General features: G+C 44.3%; 1 protein-coding gene and 1 non-coding gene across 2 annotated transcripts in view; both read right to left on the bottom strand.

Annotated features, from left to right (window-relative positions):
• The window catches only part of LOC135387716 (uncharacterized), an 87,258-nt gene that overhangs the window by 20,115 nt on the left and 49,705 nt on the right, over nucleotides 1-17,438 (bottom strand). The window contains exons 7-8 of the mRNA XM_064616814.1: nucleotides 14,019-14,148; nucleotides 13,281-13,436 (exon numbers count right to left, since the gene is read on the bottom strand). Of these exons, the coding sequence (XP_064472884.1) occupies nucleotides 13,281-13,436; nucleotides 14,019-14,148 (286 nt within the window). The remainder of the gene's footprint in view (nucleotides 1-13,280; nucleotides 13,437-14,018; nucleotides 14,149-17,438) is intronic.
• Trnaa-ggc (transfer RNA alanine (anticodon GGC)) lies at nucleotides 14,299-14,371 on the bottom strand. The gene has a single exon. It is a non-coding gene; the product is annotated as a tRNA-Ala (tRNA).

Below are 17,438 nucleotides of genomic sequence, written 5' to 3'. Positions count from 1 at the left end.
AAATTGTTGAGAATCATCTCGCCATTCGCCGACATCCGTGCGTCCTGTTCTGGAGGAATGCTTTCCGAATGGGACTGTACTGTCGCAATGATTTCTCCTGCTGAAATTCTGACTTGGTTCAGGAACCCGTCGACCCAAGCGTCCTTCTCTAACGTTCTGATGGGACTGCAATCTTTCAGGAAGACGTTTTGGTCATCCAGGAGAAACTTGGTCGATGCAGTCGCATCGCAGTACTGGACATTACTGCTTCTGTGAACGTCGTCCTGACGGGGTGACGCAATCAGGCTGTCCAGGTATATCCCTGAACCACTTCTTGGCGGCTTTTCTGAAAATAAGGTGTGCGAATAACGCATCCCTGAGCTAGTCGTAGTTTTGTGCTCGTCTCGGACGAGATTCCTTGAGCTCTCTGGCTTCATGCCCTCCAGTCTCTGTTTCTCGGCATTTTGAATTTCCAGTGTGCCCGCTTCAGACACAAGGGGGGCTGCTTCACTCTTTAGACTCTCGGGAAAGCCCGCCTGGACATTTCTGGAACTTCTCTCACTGACGGAGAAGTCTTCGGACACCGAGAACATCGGCGTATCATTACCATGACGCCTTGTCGCGTCCAACGTAGGCCACTCGGAGAGGTTCACCGTGATGAACCGATCACCTTCGTCTTCGGACAGATTTCCAGCGAGTTGAGTCAACGTGCCTTTCACATTTGCTCCACTTTCTTCAACGACATCAGTCCTGTCGAGGTTGAAGTCCTGTTGAACTTCGTCGTACCGAGCTCCATGTTTCGACGGCGTATCTTCACTTTTCAGCGAACATGACGCCTTGTTCTCGACTACAGCGTTGCTCATTGCCTCTTCAACCTTTCCAGGCTTCGCAGCAAAACGTGACTCTTCAGGGCTGCTGCCGTCAGAGTTAGCTCGCGTCACAACAATGTTGGAGCCAACGACCTCTGGACTGTACAGGGCTCTATTCTCGGGCTCTCGTTGTTCCTTCGGAATGGAGGTCACTGCAGAAACGCTATTAAGCACCGAGGGAATCTTATTTCCAAGGTCAAGCTTGCTTCCAGCATCGAAGTCCTTTAAAACAGTCGAGCTATACACTCGAAAACTATTTCGGAAGAATGGTCCTCTGCCAGCCGGTTTTGACCCAAACCTAGGAAGATCCATCACACGTGGCCGATACACCACGTCGCAGTCTTCATGACTGACTGAAGAATCTAGCGCCGCTCGGGTTCGTACCACGATAGCGATGTGGTATTCAAGGTATTGATCGCAAGACTCACATTCGCTCTCCAACAATTCTTGATTTACGACAGCTTGGATAGCTTCATTCAATTCAGTCAATCTTGCAACTTTCAATTCCAAAAACGTAAGCTTCCGTCTCAGCTGGGAGGTATCCAGTGGGGTTGCAGTCAGTAAAGTCGTTATATCATTGGTGTTGCTCGCAAGAGTTGAACGACAAGTAGCACGTACCCTCTCCAGCTCTTCCAAATAGTCCATTCTGATGACGTCCAGTTCAATCCAAAACCTTCCAGTCCAGTTCAGTAAACCTTCGTCAGTAATTCTTGCGGAAGTCCGGCGTCCCGGGTTTCGGCACCAAAATGTGCAAGAATATAAGAAGGGGTCGGTATGGTAAACGATGGACAACGTTTAATGGAATGAACTACAATGAACGAGACCCGCTCACGAGCGGTGATACCGATGGCGTTCCATGTGGCACACGAGCGACATATTTAACAACAGGTATCTGCTGAAACAGGCAAATGTTAAGGTATATTTCGAAAAAAACAAGGATTTTGAGCGTCCGTTTTTCGAAAAGGCCCCATTTTATTTCATTTATATTTTGCAGGGACACGGCCCAATGCTAGACCTTTCATCTTACGTAAAAGAAATCTGCTTCAAAAGACATACACTGGCGATTAGCGCGTTAAAACGCGGCCCTAGTCTGCGTGCGTACGTGTCGGAGCCCGGCTGCCTGTACCGCGGGATGGCGGGCCTCGTGTCGATGCTCCCTTTATTTGAGCAAGGTTATCTGGCCTTAGCCTTACCTGAGCTATTCGTAGGCAAACTTTTGACGTCCTGCTGAAGAAATAATTCACTTCTGGGAGTTAGTGATTTCCAACAAAGCATCATAATGAAATCCCACGTTGCCGTAAAGCCGTATTTCAAAGGCTAGGTCAAACTTAATGGTCAGCGAAGGTAAAACCTCACTCTTGCAAGCTCCATACACGGTGATACCAATACTGCACAAATAAATATCGAGTTAGGAATTGCTTTTTTTTTTTCAGGGTTCCCGCAAGCTCCTGCGAAGCTTGCTTTACTTCATTTTAAGATATTTTTAAGTTATGCAGAGGGCTTTTAGCACGAAATGCGTGTGCTGTGCTGAACTTGCAGCAGTACATTTCTTCTCAGAGCTAGGGAAGTGGGCGGGTTCTCGCATTTGTCATAGTTACATTAGATACGTTTAGAGCAGAGCCATACGGGAGACGCACCTAATGCACTTCGATTTCGCTCAAAACTGGACAGTAGCCGTGCCTCGCGAAATACAAGCGTGCCACTGCGGAAAACAGATTTCCATATTCACATGTGTGGTAACAGCTGGCACGGAAACGCACAGTTTTGGTGTGGTGAGCGAAGACTTCTGTGACGATTCAGCACAGTCCACTGTTAGCTTCCATAGCTATTGAAGAATGTGTTGACGAGAATGTTCCTCTTGCAGCTAATGATTTACGTGTCAGATGGAGCTGCGAGCCATTTTAAAAATCGGCATAGACTCTAGGAGCTCTCCAAATCTACTTTTGCGAGCGCGACATGCGCGACATGGCTGTTCAGGAACAGGCCACGACAAAAGTGCGTGTGACAGGATCGGTGCACAGGATCGGTGTGACAGAAATCAAGCACCATGCCATGACACCTAACTTGCGTTCACTCGAGCGAGACGTCATCTTAGAGTCACAAGATAATGATAACGTGCTTGCCAAAACACCTAACGCGCGTGCATTTACTCCATGTACGGGCTGAGGACGTGGCTTCTTTTAGAATGCAAAAGAAAAAGCAATGGGTAAACCTATACCGCATCAAAGTGGCATACAGGGTTCGCATGCGTGGCAAAGCAAGACACCGGAAAGTCTAGGCCGATTTATAGCTAGTACCGTGGACAGTGAGTGCAGAAGAGTGACGTTTTCATAGAAAACGAGTTAAATAATTTGTCGCTGTCATTGCAAAATACTGCTTTTTCGCAGTCTTGTAAATATATCGACATAAACTACCACTTGCTTGATTGCTGTGTCGTGCCCTCCTGCCATTCTGGATAAGATTCGAACCTAGTCCGAAGTGTGTTTGGCGTTAATTTTGCGTGGATTGATTCTCTTTGGAGGAGATGTTGAAACCAGGGTTGCGGAATGGGGCCACCAATTCCTTTCCGAGGAATGGATTTTTTTGATAATTCCATTCCTTTCAATTCCTCGGAATGAAAAGATATGACCAATTCCCACTCCTGGAATGGCTTGGCAATCCCATTCCATTCCGTTAATTCCATCAATAAAAGAAAAGGGACCGGTAACCGTACTGGCAAGCCCAGCAGCCACCTCGGAGCGCCTAGACCATTCCATTGCAATTCCATTCCTGCGAAAAACTGCCTACTTCCATGCCCATTCCATTCCTATAGGACAGTTTCCACCATTCCATTCCAATTGCATTCCGAGCTGTAATAAATCTGTAACTCCGCAAGCCTGGTTGAAACAAATCCCGCTCCTAGATATACTAAGCCTTCTGAGAGTGCGGAGAGGTGTCAATAGCCGTAGAATAGTAGATTCAGCATACACATTCTTGCACCTTGAATTCTGTAGTTTGTACCATATCCGAATACGGCCATGTCTAGGATGTATTGAAACGCAGCGATAATGGAATCGTTTCGCGGCTCTTCCTTTTCGAAGCAGTTTTTTATCACACGCTCCCATGACTTATGGTAACGGGTACAAAATCCATCCATCTGTTCAATATAGAGCAATTGTCTGTTCTGTTTTCGAGTGTGCCTCTACACTTAATTAAAAGCATATGCTCATTTTATCGTTTAAAAAAATTATTATCTGGTTTAGAATGCTATTAATATCCACCTGCCGTGAGAATTAAGGAAAATGATTTAGAAAAGGATATGATGAGTCAGAAAAAACATGTGCTTTCAATGATTCTATGTACAAGACCATGCTAGAATCCTTCCTTCCCTAACTTGATGTTGGTGTTGGGGTCGTCGGCTTTCATCACTCACTTTATCGTTTGAATCCACTAGTTGATCCTGTTTATTCACTGAGAACGACAAGTTTCTGTACAGATTATGTGGTGTATTCCCGCTGCTTGCTTTGAAATGATTTGTCTGAATTAATCATTGTTTTGACTTTATTTCAGGTATTCACTCGATTGATATCCTATGAGTTGTTGTGAAGTTACTACCTGAAATAATTGTTGTCTTTTATTTGTTTCAATTGCTCACGCGATTGACATAAGTAAAAATAATCTGAGTTGGGATTGCCTCATATTTCTGAGTTGTGTTTCACATAAGATGTTTCTGTTTCATCTATATAGAACTTTCAAGATATTATAAAAATGATGTAATTAAATTCGTTTCTCGTTTTTGTTTGAGTATTGTTTCTATCATTTGAATAATATATCGACTTTCTCTACATGTTCAATAAAATATATCGTATCTGTACAAACTTAGCCGACTATGTCATGCACCTCGATGGAAGACTTCCGTTTCAAGGAAAGGATGCGAAAAGATAGTGATCCCCACGAATAATATCGGCATCTATTTGCGCTGCACAATAAAATATATCGCCTTTGTACTATCTTATCTGACCTCGAGAGCGCCCTGTTTGCTTGAGGAATGAAAAATAATATAGCCCCCAACGGCTGTGAGTGATAAAGCATGCCCAGTGCTCTGCCCAAGCAGCACAATGTACTGAATGTCGAGTGCAATAGGGGTGGACGGTATGTGTCTTATCAATGTTCTTTAGTTTCAGGAGTCTGTTCAAGGCCTTCCGCCTACGCGTCCACCCCTATTGCACTTGACTTTCAGTACATTTTGCTGCTTGGGTGGTCGTATAGACAGAGAGATGGTATATCTCCGGGCTTCGAAGAAAAACCGAGATCCTCTCATGATGCCTGAATGTTGGATTCATAAAACAAAGTAAGGTTTGTAGGGTCTCCTACAATGAAAATTGTGTAGTGTTCGATTAGATTATGTCACGAGGATGATTTTATGATAGTTAAAATGATGGCTTATTCTTTTCTGTTGTTGGATTAAATGTGGTGGTATAGATTTTATTTCCTCCTGTGTTCTTGTCGTTCTTGTCGTTCGCGTCCCATGGTCTTCCAGGGTCTCTGTTGTTCACAGTTAATTACATACAACTATCGGCACCTGTCTTCAATAAATCAGGGCAGATATCATTAGAGCTGGTTGTTGGCTAGGAGCGTGCTATGTGGTGAAGTTCATTTTTAACATATCTATTTTCTGTGTTGGATTCATAAAACAAATTAATGCTTGTGATTGTCTATAAGAATGAAAATGGTATAGTGTTCGATTAGATTGTGTCATGAGAATGATTTTATGATAGTTAAAATGATCGATTATTCTCCTCCTCTCTTGTATTGATTAAGAATATCTTCCTTGGTTAAATGTGGTGTTATGTGGTGTCGTTCGTGTCCCATGGTCTTCCAGGGCCTCTGCTGTTCACAATTAATTACATACAACTATCAGAACTTCCCGCTATTGCAATGATGGTTCTCACGTCTAGGAATATTAAACTTTTTATAGTACAACTTGCAATTTTGATTGTAATCATATTGATTAAGAATATCTTATTTGATTAAATGTGCTATCCATTTCTCGTTTTGACATGGTATTGTGTAGCTGTTATTTCCCTACATGTTGGAGGCTATGTCGGTTTGGTTCTATATTAATGCTATCTGTTGATCGTGATGATTCGAAATATTTTCAATTTCATAAGAAACTGATTAATAAAATTTGTGTCGTGTTGGAATATTAAACTTAGCTTCCATACTGTGCTCGAAATTACTTACATCTATCAGAATTTATAATTAAACTGTAATTAAAACTCCTGTGATGCAATGACGGTTCTCACGTCTCAGACTTTTTTATAATACAATTTGTTATTTTCATTGTAATCGTATTGATTAAGGATATCTTCTCTGATTAAATGTGCTACTCCATTTTAATTCTGATTAATTGAAAACTTGTGTGTATGATTACAGTTAATAAAAATATTATGTTTGATCTGTGATACCTATTCGATGCTATTGTATCGTACCTGTAATAAGTATATTCTTTCTTACGTGTATCGTATTGTGTTTCTTCTGCTTCAAGTTCTTTGGCTTGGTTTCTCTCCTCCACACAGAGTCACAGCATAACTGCTGACACTATTGACTTTAATAAATATATTTTCACTTGTACTTTTTTGTATGGCTATCCTTTACATGTCTATACTTACATGTAAACCGCCCACCGCACACCTATTGTAGCAGAAAACATTTGCAAGGGAAGTCGGCCCAGGTAGAAAAATGGCGAAAGAAGTCGACCCAGGCTGAAAAATAGGCTACGATAAGCGCACGCGCAGCCCTCCCCCTGCCGGTAAGCGCGCGGACAACCTTCCGCACACGCGCCGCCCGCCACGCGCGTGAAGTCGGTCCAGACGCAACGGTGGCGCTGCCCTGGTGGAGGTGCCGGCGTTTCTCACCCATCTATTACTACTGTGGGGGTTTGTTTGTGGGGGGAGGGTGGCAAACAGCATCCTATTGTGTTCCTGGGCAAAAAGCTTTCGACGATAATACAAAAAGAAGAAGAAGAAGAAACACGCTATCGCTCCCTTACTTCTTACCGTCTTTAGTGAAACCACTAACAAGCATTGCAGTTTCTGCTGCTCTAATGCGAGCTTCTTCGCCTCAAGGCTATCAATACCTTTCCCTTCCCGAGAAACATGCCGCCTAATCAGGCAGGCAGACCTCTCGGGTTCCTCCCAACGACACTCCTCCTCCTCCTCCCCCAGGCTATCAATAACGCGAGATGGCCGCCGAGAGCCGTTGAGCGTTGACCTATCTAAGCTGATCGAGGTCGGTTCTCTGGAAATTGTTGCACCGAAGACTAGCGCCACCTTCGAACTCAGCTGAAATTGTCCCTCTGTTGAACGTTCAACTGTCGTTTTCGGCTCGCATTGCCGCGCTCGTGAAATAATCTGTTTTCGTGTTCTCGATGTTCTCGTTGTGTGGAGCGTATACCAAATTGTTTGTGGTAAGATATCTCGTGCGCGGGAGGACCCTCAGCAGCCATCGTGTGGGTTCGTGGGTGCATTAACATTGATGTGTATAGCTTCGCAATGGCTGTGCGTGCGACAGCATGTGTCTTTCTTCGTTTGTGCATGTGTGTGCCCTCTTGTTTGGGAAGCTTGAATCCTGCGCCCTGATACGTATACAGTAATATAAATGTTATACTACTGCGCGCAAGTGACGTATGCTGTAGGCCCAGGGGTCTCGTCATAATACAGTGAGGAATAGTGTGACACACTCAGTGGTTTATACAGAATCCCAAGCATAGAGGGGTGTTGGAAAAAACTAGGGGGCAGAAACTGTGCACCCCCTGTAGGGGGTACACAGGTGAATGAGTGTTAGGGGGTGTTACTGAAGATTTGGGGAGTGTTAGAGTGGTGTAGGGAGGGTCTGGATAAATCGATGGACTCACTTGATTGAAAGCATTGCTGTGCGTTAGCTGGTTCCTGAGTGATTGTGCGCTGAGCAGAGCTTGCGTTTTCGTGAAACAACTTCAATATATTGCAGTTCCTTGGATTTGTCGCATATTGCGTTCACTTCTTCTGCTTTCCCGAAGTGGTGTATCCCCCGCTGGGGCTATCGCGGCACCAGGGGGACATCACCCGTGGTTTGGGAAACACTGGGATATACTATGTATTGTTACATACGTGACATATTGTAATGTACTGAAGCCAGCTTCACTGTTGTATTGTTTCTTTGCACGGTTACTTCTTCAAGGTTATTTGAATGAGGAATGCGGAGAATGACGAAATATATGTCTTGCATGTTCTCAACGTCGTCTAATTGCTGTCCCCTACAGTTGGGCTAAAATCGAGCAACTACACAATAAGATTACCAAATGTAGAACAGGAGGCACATAAACACGGACACAATGACATGATTGAGATCATGATACGCTGTTTCTGTCTCCCTGACATGAACATGTGCCACATTGCCAGCACGCTTGCCCTCTTGCTATGAAGAGAGCCTCTCAGAAATAAATATGGAGCTTGTCAAATACACATAAACAGTGCTTACATTTTTTTTGGGTCTTCACTCATTTAATGTTGATGCCAAAAAAAAATGCTCCGCTAGTTCACATGACATACTGAATATGAGCGTGCTCAACAGCCACAAACTAAATTTTTAATTAGCACTGCGGGATGTTCATTGGCACACACGAGATTAGCCTTCAATAGTACAGCGATGCAAACTTATTGATTCTGTTGATAACTGCTCATGGAATAACATGGGATGGCGTGAAAAGCACTACACATGTTACGTTACTATCTGTTACGATTTTTCACTGAGGCCTACAATTCAACAGTGTAATTCACATCTTGGTTCCAGAAAAAGGAAGCACATGTTTGTTAGTACTTGGTATACAGTTGAAACTTGTTAATGTGACGATGGTCATTCTCGTGAATTTTGGCAATAAAAGCATTTTAGGATAAGAACACCTGTCAAGATGTAAGCTATGAAAAGTAGTAAATTAAGGAAGCTGGCCATAGAATATTCATAGTGAGGTTTTTCATTTAAAAAAAAAATGTCCATCTTTTCAAAGTCGACGTACATCTGCTTGTGTAACTGTCAATCTGGGCCATTCGAGCCAAAACCAGCCAGAAGTGTAGCTTGACTCTCTTAAATATCACTGAAAAAAAGTGTGCATTTTTTGGAGGATGCATATATAGGATGTACCTTTTTTTCTCGTCATTACGTTTTTTTTAACAATGGGGCTGCATCAAACTGTGCCGAAACATGAAGAAGTTGTTCGTTACGAGCTCCCTTCTAACATCTACAGATACAGCATTTCTGTCATAGTGCAAGAGGGAAAGCGTGGGTCTGCCATCCCAAAGGGCATATAGAACGAGAATAAATCTGGTTTGACGTCGTGAAAGCTCAAGAATGCAGCACATTTTGGGTCAAGTCTATCATAAATGTTCGGCAAATTAGCGTTCTTGAAGGAGCCCCAGATTATTTATGCTTGTAAACTGCGGTACGGAGATTAGCTTCACAGAAGAATATCAAAGTGATCTGTATTCATTGTTTAACCTAGCGTTCGAAAATATCAACCGCTTGCGAAAAAATGTCACTTTTTCAGGTAGTCTATTCACATATACGTAGGTCGTCTAAAAAAACCTTGCGCTATTTGTATAACCGGTCCTCTCGGAAGCAAAAAGAAAAAAGAAAGAAAGCCCATAGTCCTTTCTTTCAGAGGAAATTGGTGTTTTTGCAGCATGAACAGAAGGTGGCTCAAAGTGATAGTACCTTGTTGCGGCCTGGGTGGAGCATGCCTCACTGTGCTGTATGTCCAGTAACTTCTTCTCCAACCGTATGCCTTTGGCAGTAACCCACAACGTATGCACAGTCTTGGAGCTTTCTTTCACCCGGAATAACAGCCGAGAGCTCTGCAGGCATCAGAACATCTGCATGCAATAGGGGGCAGCAATCTAGCCCTATAGGTGAGAACTTTCTAAATGGTACCGCGAACACAGCCATAGTCAAGGCTGGAACCGGAGACACGGAGATTCAGTATGCACGCGCCAGCTTGTCTACGCCCTCTCTCTTTTGTCGACAGCCATTGTCCCCTCTCTCACGGCACAAAGCATTCATGCCAAAGTCATGCTTGTGGAGGCAAAGGTTAGTAATTGAATTTTCTGTTTTTCTATGCTATGTCCGTGCTTTTATTGCGCCCTGTTGCTCAGTGTATAGCTCCTGCTTTTAGCTGGAACAAAACAATAAAAAATAGGGCGAAGAAAGCAATATGCCACCTTGGATCGCCGTCAACCAAGCAAGATGCAAGATAAGTGAATAAATGTGGTAGTTATTCACTCTGCTATGTGATTGTGTTCATGTTAAGTCACCTGTTTGGATCTGGTAGTACCATCTAGCGTCCTTACAATGTACCATATATGTGACCGCATGGAGGACAAAGAGGAGGAATTAGCTAGTCTGGGGTACGAGCTCACACTGGCATAGCTGAACAAAAAGAAAATGTGGGACATAATTCACATGCAACACAAAGAGCAGTATATTTTCAACGACCACTGGTTAATTTATAATCGGCAGGAGTGGCTATAGCGTGGCCATGGACTGATTTTTTTTTTAGAAATCATTTCTTCGCAGTTATTATAGATGACACTATGTTCTACATCCAAAGTCGATGTATTAATTAGGTCTCGTTTCATTATTGAAGATAGAGGATCGGTGCAAATGCAACATCGGTTTCCTTATGTGCCACTGCAGTTTTCTGACCATTAGCGAGAGGACATGGCCCCGAAGTAATGGATTTGTGAGAGAAATCTCGGAGCGTTCTTTTTGCCTTTTCACTTGAACATGTGGAAGAAACAATGCTGCGGGACTGCAACCAGCACGTTTAATGTAAGGTCACGCAGGATGCAAGTTTAATAACATTTCATATTTCAGCACAATATTCGTAAGCCGTAAAAATTTGAGAAAGGGCACGGTTGCACACAGTGAAGGAGCTGGTACCGTAAATTTTAGACCTCATCTTGGAATGGGTGCTTAGCATAAAGAGTCATCTCTTAATAAACGTACTTGAGGATTTCTGAATGTCAAGATCATAGGAGAGAGAGGAAGGCAAACAAAAACAGCAAAGGGTGCCGTTCATTTCTCACACTTCTGATTTACGTAACTTATTGCTCTTGGTTCAGAGAGACAGTTCCGTCATCAGATAGGCAGAATTTGCACTGTAGACCCACGTGAATAAAAAGATGCAAACTTTTTTTCAAGGTCTGTGAAAAAATTTTGGAGACCTTGAAAATGGCATTCTTAGGTTCCATGGTATCCAAATGCCAGTGAGAACCAGTGCTTGAAGTATTATATCTAGATACATCTTTTGCAGCTTTTGCATGCAAATTATATTGTTGACTGGGAAGGTGCGTGAATTAATGTGGATGTTCCCGAAATTAGAATCCTATTTTAGGTACACATCGGCCATGTCCTCCCGCTAATGGTCAGGAGCTCCTTTGAAAACTGCAGTGGCACATAAGGAAACCGATGTTGCATTTGCACCGATCCTCTATCTTCAATGATGAAACGAGACCTACTTAATACATCGACTTCGGATCTAGAACATAGTGTCATCTATTATAACTGCGAAGAAATGATTTCTAAAAAAAAATCAGTCCATGGACACGCTATAGCCAATGCCACTGCCAAAGGCATACGGTTGGAGGAGAAGTTACTCGACATACAGCACAGTGAGGCATGCTCCACCAAGGCCACAACAAGGTACTATCACTTTGAGCCACCTTCTGTTCATGCTGCAAAAACACCAATTTCCTCTGAAAGTAAGGACTATGGGCTTCCTTTCTTTTTTCTTTTTGCTTCCGAGAGGACCGGTTATACAAATAGCGCTAGGTTTCTTTTAGACGACCTACGTATATGTAAATACACTACCTGAAAAAGTGACATTTTTTTGCAAGCGGTTGATATTCTCGGACGCTTGGTAAAACAATGAATACAGATCAGCTTGATATTCTTCTGTGAAGCTAATCTCCGTACCGCAGTTTACAAGCATAAATAATCTGGGGCTCTTTCAAGAACGCTAATTTGCCGAACATTTATGATAGACTTGACCCAAAATGTGCTGCATTCTTGAGTTTTCACGACGTCAAACCAGATTTATTCTCGTTCTATATGCCCTTCGGGATGGTAGACCCACGCTTCCCCTCTAACATTATGACAGAAATGCTGTATCTGTAGATGTTAGTAGGGAGCTCGTAACGGACAACTTCTTCATGTTTCGGCACAGTTTGATGCACCCCCATTGTTCAAGAAAACGTAATGACGAGAAAAAGAAGTACATCCTATATATGCATCCTCCAAAAAATGCACATTTGTTTTCAGTGATATTTAAGAGAGTCAAGCTACACTTCTGGCTGGTTTTGGCTCGAATGGCCCAGATTGACAGTTACACAAGCAGATGTACGTCGGCTTTGAAAAGATGGACATTTTTTTTTAATGCAAAACCTCACTATGAATATTCTATGGCCAGCTTCCTTAATTTACTACTTTTCATAGCTTACATCTTGACAGGTGTTCTTATCCTAAAATGTTTTTATTGCCAAAATCCACGACGGGACAACACAAACATGTAAGCCTCATACATGTAAATATGTAAGCCTCTTTTCCCTGAGTTGTTGCATTCGATGTTCTCTCATGTTCAACAGTTGCCGCCTGCGTCGACCCCGTCGTATGAATGTGTGTATGAGTGAGCAAAAATGTAAGAGTGAAAGGAGGATGAGTGAGAGAGACCGGCTGGTTTGTCCCTTCAGATGACGCACCCTGGAAGTCGCTGAGAAGGCGTGTTAGCTTAGCTCAATTGGTAGAGCCCTGGACCGGCAATCCAGAAGATGCATGTTCGACTCCTAGAGCTGGCTAACCCTTTCAGTGACTTTCATCGTTCATCGTTAAATTCTTTATTTGTTGTGTTTTTTCGTTTTTCAGTGTGTGTCACCGGCTTCGTCATTCAAGCAGAATATCGGACAGAGCGTAGCATTTTTTTTTTTTTAAGTGTGTGGGCCGCGTCAAGACCCGACCTACAGTTTAGGAACCACTGTCGTAACAGGCCCACAGTAAGTCAGCCAGGCATCCGAGTGTTTGAATGGCAGGCTTCGCCAGGGTAGGTTCAATCCCTCCCCGAAGGCATGCGTTCCAGCCCGGGTTGCACGTTTTTGCTTGACCAAGACACGGTTCTCCGTGGACACCCTTCCTGGTTGGGCCGCGAGATTGTGAAGGCTGCCCTCATGCAGAAGACTCTGATCAATGCTAGTCAAACATCGGTTACCTCTTCCCTCTGGAGGTTGCTTTTCTCGCGCGCGCGACCTCCCGGAGTTAGTGGTTGTGGACATAAGGATCAGTTGATAATTAAACGCTGTCCTGTCCGTTTCTGTGTCTCTGTGCGCGCCCTCTATCATGATTTCGTCCACAAACGGGTTTACTTACGAAACTGGCTGGCTTGAGCTCATAATTGGCGCAAGTGGAGCCATACGGGGCCTCTCCGTAGACCGTGGTGCAGGCAAGCGCTGGAGAGAAAGACATCAGTTGTACGAGACTAGAAGGCCAGAGTGTGCTTAAACGCCGTAACATTAAAGTCGCTTCCTGCAAACAGTAGTCTTGCTTGTAATACAGGCATGTTCCCAGCTTCTCACATATCACATGAAATGGAGCAGTTGCTCTGAACTATACTCCGGGACAACGCAAGAGCTATGGCGCAGCGGCGTATCTCCCTCAGGGAAGAATGTATAGTCCGCACATTCAGCGCGGGGCATATGAGCAGATAGCGGACGCCAGGGACAGAAGGAAGCCGATTCAAATGTTTTATCAAGGCTAGATTTCACACGCTTACTTTTAGCGCGTCCAAGTGTGTTTTCAGAACTACCCCAATCAGACGGCAAAGTTAATGCATTAAACGGGCTGGGAGGAACTTCACCTCGTAACCAACCATAATCTCGAGTGACATCGTTCACTCCCCTAATTTGTCGAAAGCAGGAGGCGTGCGAATTTTTTGTTAGACCATGAGAATTGGTTGAAGCCTGTGGGGGCACTACATTGTGACTCGGTGGCGTAACGCGCCCACCCAAGCCAATCGCATACGTCTTGACATTTCTGGGCCGAATTGACCCCTGCAGTTGGCTTGTCCCGTAGTATAGTTGCTCGAGAGTTTGAAGAGGGAAAACTTACAAATGACATTTGTAGTCCTGCGCTCGTGTTATCGCGAGACCACATTGATGGAGCAACAATATTGCATTCGGTAGAATCGTCATAGTCTGTCCGAGTGGTCCGGTATAGCACGGCGTCGGGAACAAGATGGCTGAAATTACACGAAAACAGTCATTCATTCTCTTCAAAATGCTTTCTGCAACAAAGCCCGATGACATGAAAACTGTCCACCCAAAGCGGACCTCAAACCCGTTGTAGTTCTGTGCCTTATACAGTGACGATGAAAGTCACTGAAAAGGTTAGCCAGCTGTAGGACTCGAACCCACATCTTCTGGATTGCCGGTCCAGAGCTCTACCAATTGAGCTAAGCTAACACGCCTTCTCAGCGACTTCCAGGGTGCGTCATCTGAAGGGACAAACCAGCCATTCTCTCTCACTCATCCTCCTTTCAGTCTTACATTTTTGCTCACTCACACACACAATCATACGACGGGATCGACGCAGGCGGCAACTGATGAACATGAAAGAACTGATGTTCTGAGGCTCGAACAACATAGAAGGGAGAAATACATACAAAGCCTCAATTTGCCTAAGAAATTAACGATGAAAGATGAAAGTCACTGAAGAGGTTAGCCATGTGGGTTCGAGTCCTACAGCTGGCTAACCTTTTCAGTGACTTTCATCTTTCATAGTTAATTTCTTAGGCAAATTGAGGCTTTGTATGTATTTGTCCCTTCTATGTTGTTCCAGCCTCAGAACATCAGTTCTTTCATGTTATATATTGAGTCTATATAACGCAGTGAAAGCACAAGCTATGTGGAGAAGACACATTGGCATTGTACGACAAGAACAAACATGAAAAGCGACTAGTGTGCTGCTGTTCGCCACATTATGCACGAATAGGTAAATATTGCATCCTTTGAGTTTGAGGAGTTTCAGAACAAGAACCAAAGGGTCGCGGAGGAAAAACAGGACGAGACAGACTCAACATTAGCAAAATGAAGTAGTTGTTGTATCAGCAATTAATCTTCAATACAAGAGATTCACACAAGAAGCCCAAGCGGCCACTTGATGCTCCTCGCCGTCTCAGAGACAAGTCAATCAGTAGGAACTGGTACGCGATCGGTACTTCAGCCCAATTTCTGACACGGCAAATCTGCATTTGCCTTTCACTCTCTCATGACCTTTTGTCAGGGTGTTTCTCCTAACGTGTCGCAAAAATATATTTAAAAGTCTGCTGGTCTGAAAACTACGGGGTCAATGTTGTTGGCCTCCGAGAACGTTTACTATGATATATGAGCACTTTTCTGCAGCGAGAAATCAACTTTTCAGAATTCAACTCCGAAATATGGCCTCTCAATGTCATGTCTCTTTGTTGCTTTTTTAGAGAGACGGAGGGCGTATATCGGATATCTGCATTTTATCACAAAATAAATGCCCTGCTATCGTTAATAGCGGGGGGAATCGCGAGCTTTGTGGTTTCCAGAGGTACAAATTGTTGACCGTTCTCAACTATCCGCCAAGTCAATGAAACATGCGTGGGGAAGAAAAGCGTGACCCTCCCCTTCCCATCTCGTCCTCACTGATCTTTCCCACCCCCTGCTTGTGTAGTTGCATAGGATCCCTGCAGGATGAGGGAGAGGGCGGCACTCAGAGGAGAAAGGCGCAGTCCACCTATCCGCGGCTTTCCTTTTTTCATGGTCGCACCCTCGTTGATTCATAGGAATCGACTTGTCTTCGTTTTTCAAAAGAGGGAATTCCTACATACTCTCAACACCCCGCCGCTAAGGTGAGCTAGAATGACTGGTGTGATAACCGGCCTACCCAATGCATGGGAGCGCTTGGTCGCGGCCGTGGCACCCGGCCACGCGCGATTGTTTACGTGGATGCGCTGAAGCTCGCTGCGCGCTTTGCGGATGGATATTTGTGGGGATCCGAAGTACTCTTCTGTTTCTCATCACATGCCTTTTCCGTGAAATGCAGAGGCTCGCACCACGCCGACCAAGAAACGGAACAGTGCCGATGGTGCCGATGGATGGCCTATCAGGGCGTCACGAGCTCTTGCTCAGTACAAGGTCGTTGCTTGCTGCATGAGGTTCACTCTCTTTCTCTCTCTCTCTCTCTCTCTCTCTCTTGCAATTGATAATGTGTTGCTTGATGTCGTGATACAACAATGATCATAAGCGATGCAACGGTTGTCGGTCTGTGCATATCGCCGTATTCTCGCTCAGCACTGAGGGATCCTTGCGCTTCAAAGAACCCTTCCAGTAGCAACGGCCATGCGTTTGGCGTTCGCGCGCTGCGCGTGCACAATCTATAAACAACTTGTACTACAACTTGTATTCCGCCGAAACGCTGTTGGCCGGAATCGAATCCACAACCTGACGCCAAACATTAGAGGGCTTTATTGAGGGCTCTATAAATCACCGATTGTAAAGCACGGGTGGATTTGGTTAGACGAAGTATAATGGCTGTTCCTTGCAATCTAAGCGTGCTCGTTTCCTCGCATTCGAAATCGGTTATCGCATAATGACCGCGTCCAGGCACACGATATGCCAGGATTATGTGCCGAAGGTAAGGGAGGGGCAGCTACAGGATGTCACAGTACGACTGAGACAGCACGGTTTCATTGAGAAATCAGCAGCAACAAATCGTTGGATATTATATTTTCTCATTTCATACAGTTTTCGGAAGCCGTTTCTCTCAGTGACTCGCAGTATAGAGCAGAGTTCGGACTCGTGTGCAGTGCAAGAATTATCGAACCTGGTCAGCGTTTGTGATGCGTATTCTTTCGCATTTTATTAGGCCGCTAAGTGGACGGAATAAGTGGGGAGGCGCAGCAAGTGTGCAGATAAACAGTTTTCCACGGTTTAGAGATCAGATAAGCCCTGTCGTTTCGGACACTGACCTGCTGACAAACGTGTATATAGGAATGCGCAGTGCTTTACACATGATTGCCTCATCAACTACGGCGATCGTATGTACTACACCGCAATGTATGTGATGCGATATAAATTACATAAAAGCATGCGCGCGACATTATATCCACTAGTTACGCCTTAACGACAAGCCACCAGACGTTTCGTTGCTTTTCTACTCATCCTATTCGGAATCCCTTAGCTGGTGTACATACAAGTGGAAAGAACTTCGACGGCCATGTGCCTACTGTTCACAGTCACATCATAACTACTGCTTATTGCTCGCTATTTTCAAGAAATGAGACTCCATGTAAGAACCGAATGCAGTTTGTTTCGGAAAACCCACTGCTTGTTTTAGCCCGTACAGCCTGTATGTGTACATATCGCACTGGTTTTATTGTACACACCATCAGATCAGAGATCTCTCTCTCTCTCTCTCTCTCTCTCTCTCTTTTATTCGTCATGATGTACTTTGCGAACCTGGCTGCTCTGTGGTGGCGTCCACGAAAACAAAGTACAGGTC

Source organism: Ornithodoros turicata, chromosome 3 (assembly GCF_037126465.1).
Source record: "Ornithodoros turicata isolate Travis chromosome 3, ASM3712646v1, whole genome shotgun sequence".
Classification (NCBI taxonomy): domain Eukaryota; kingdom Metazoa; phylum Arthropoda; class Arachnida; order Ixodida; family Argasidae; genus Ornithodoros; species Ornithodoros turicata.
Note: the sequence above shows the minus strand (reverse complement) of the source record. Positions and strands in the feature narration are given on the sequence as shown.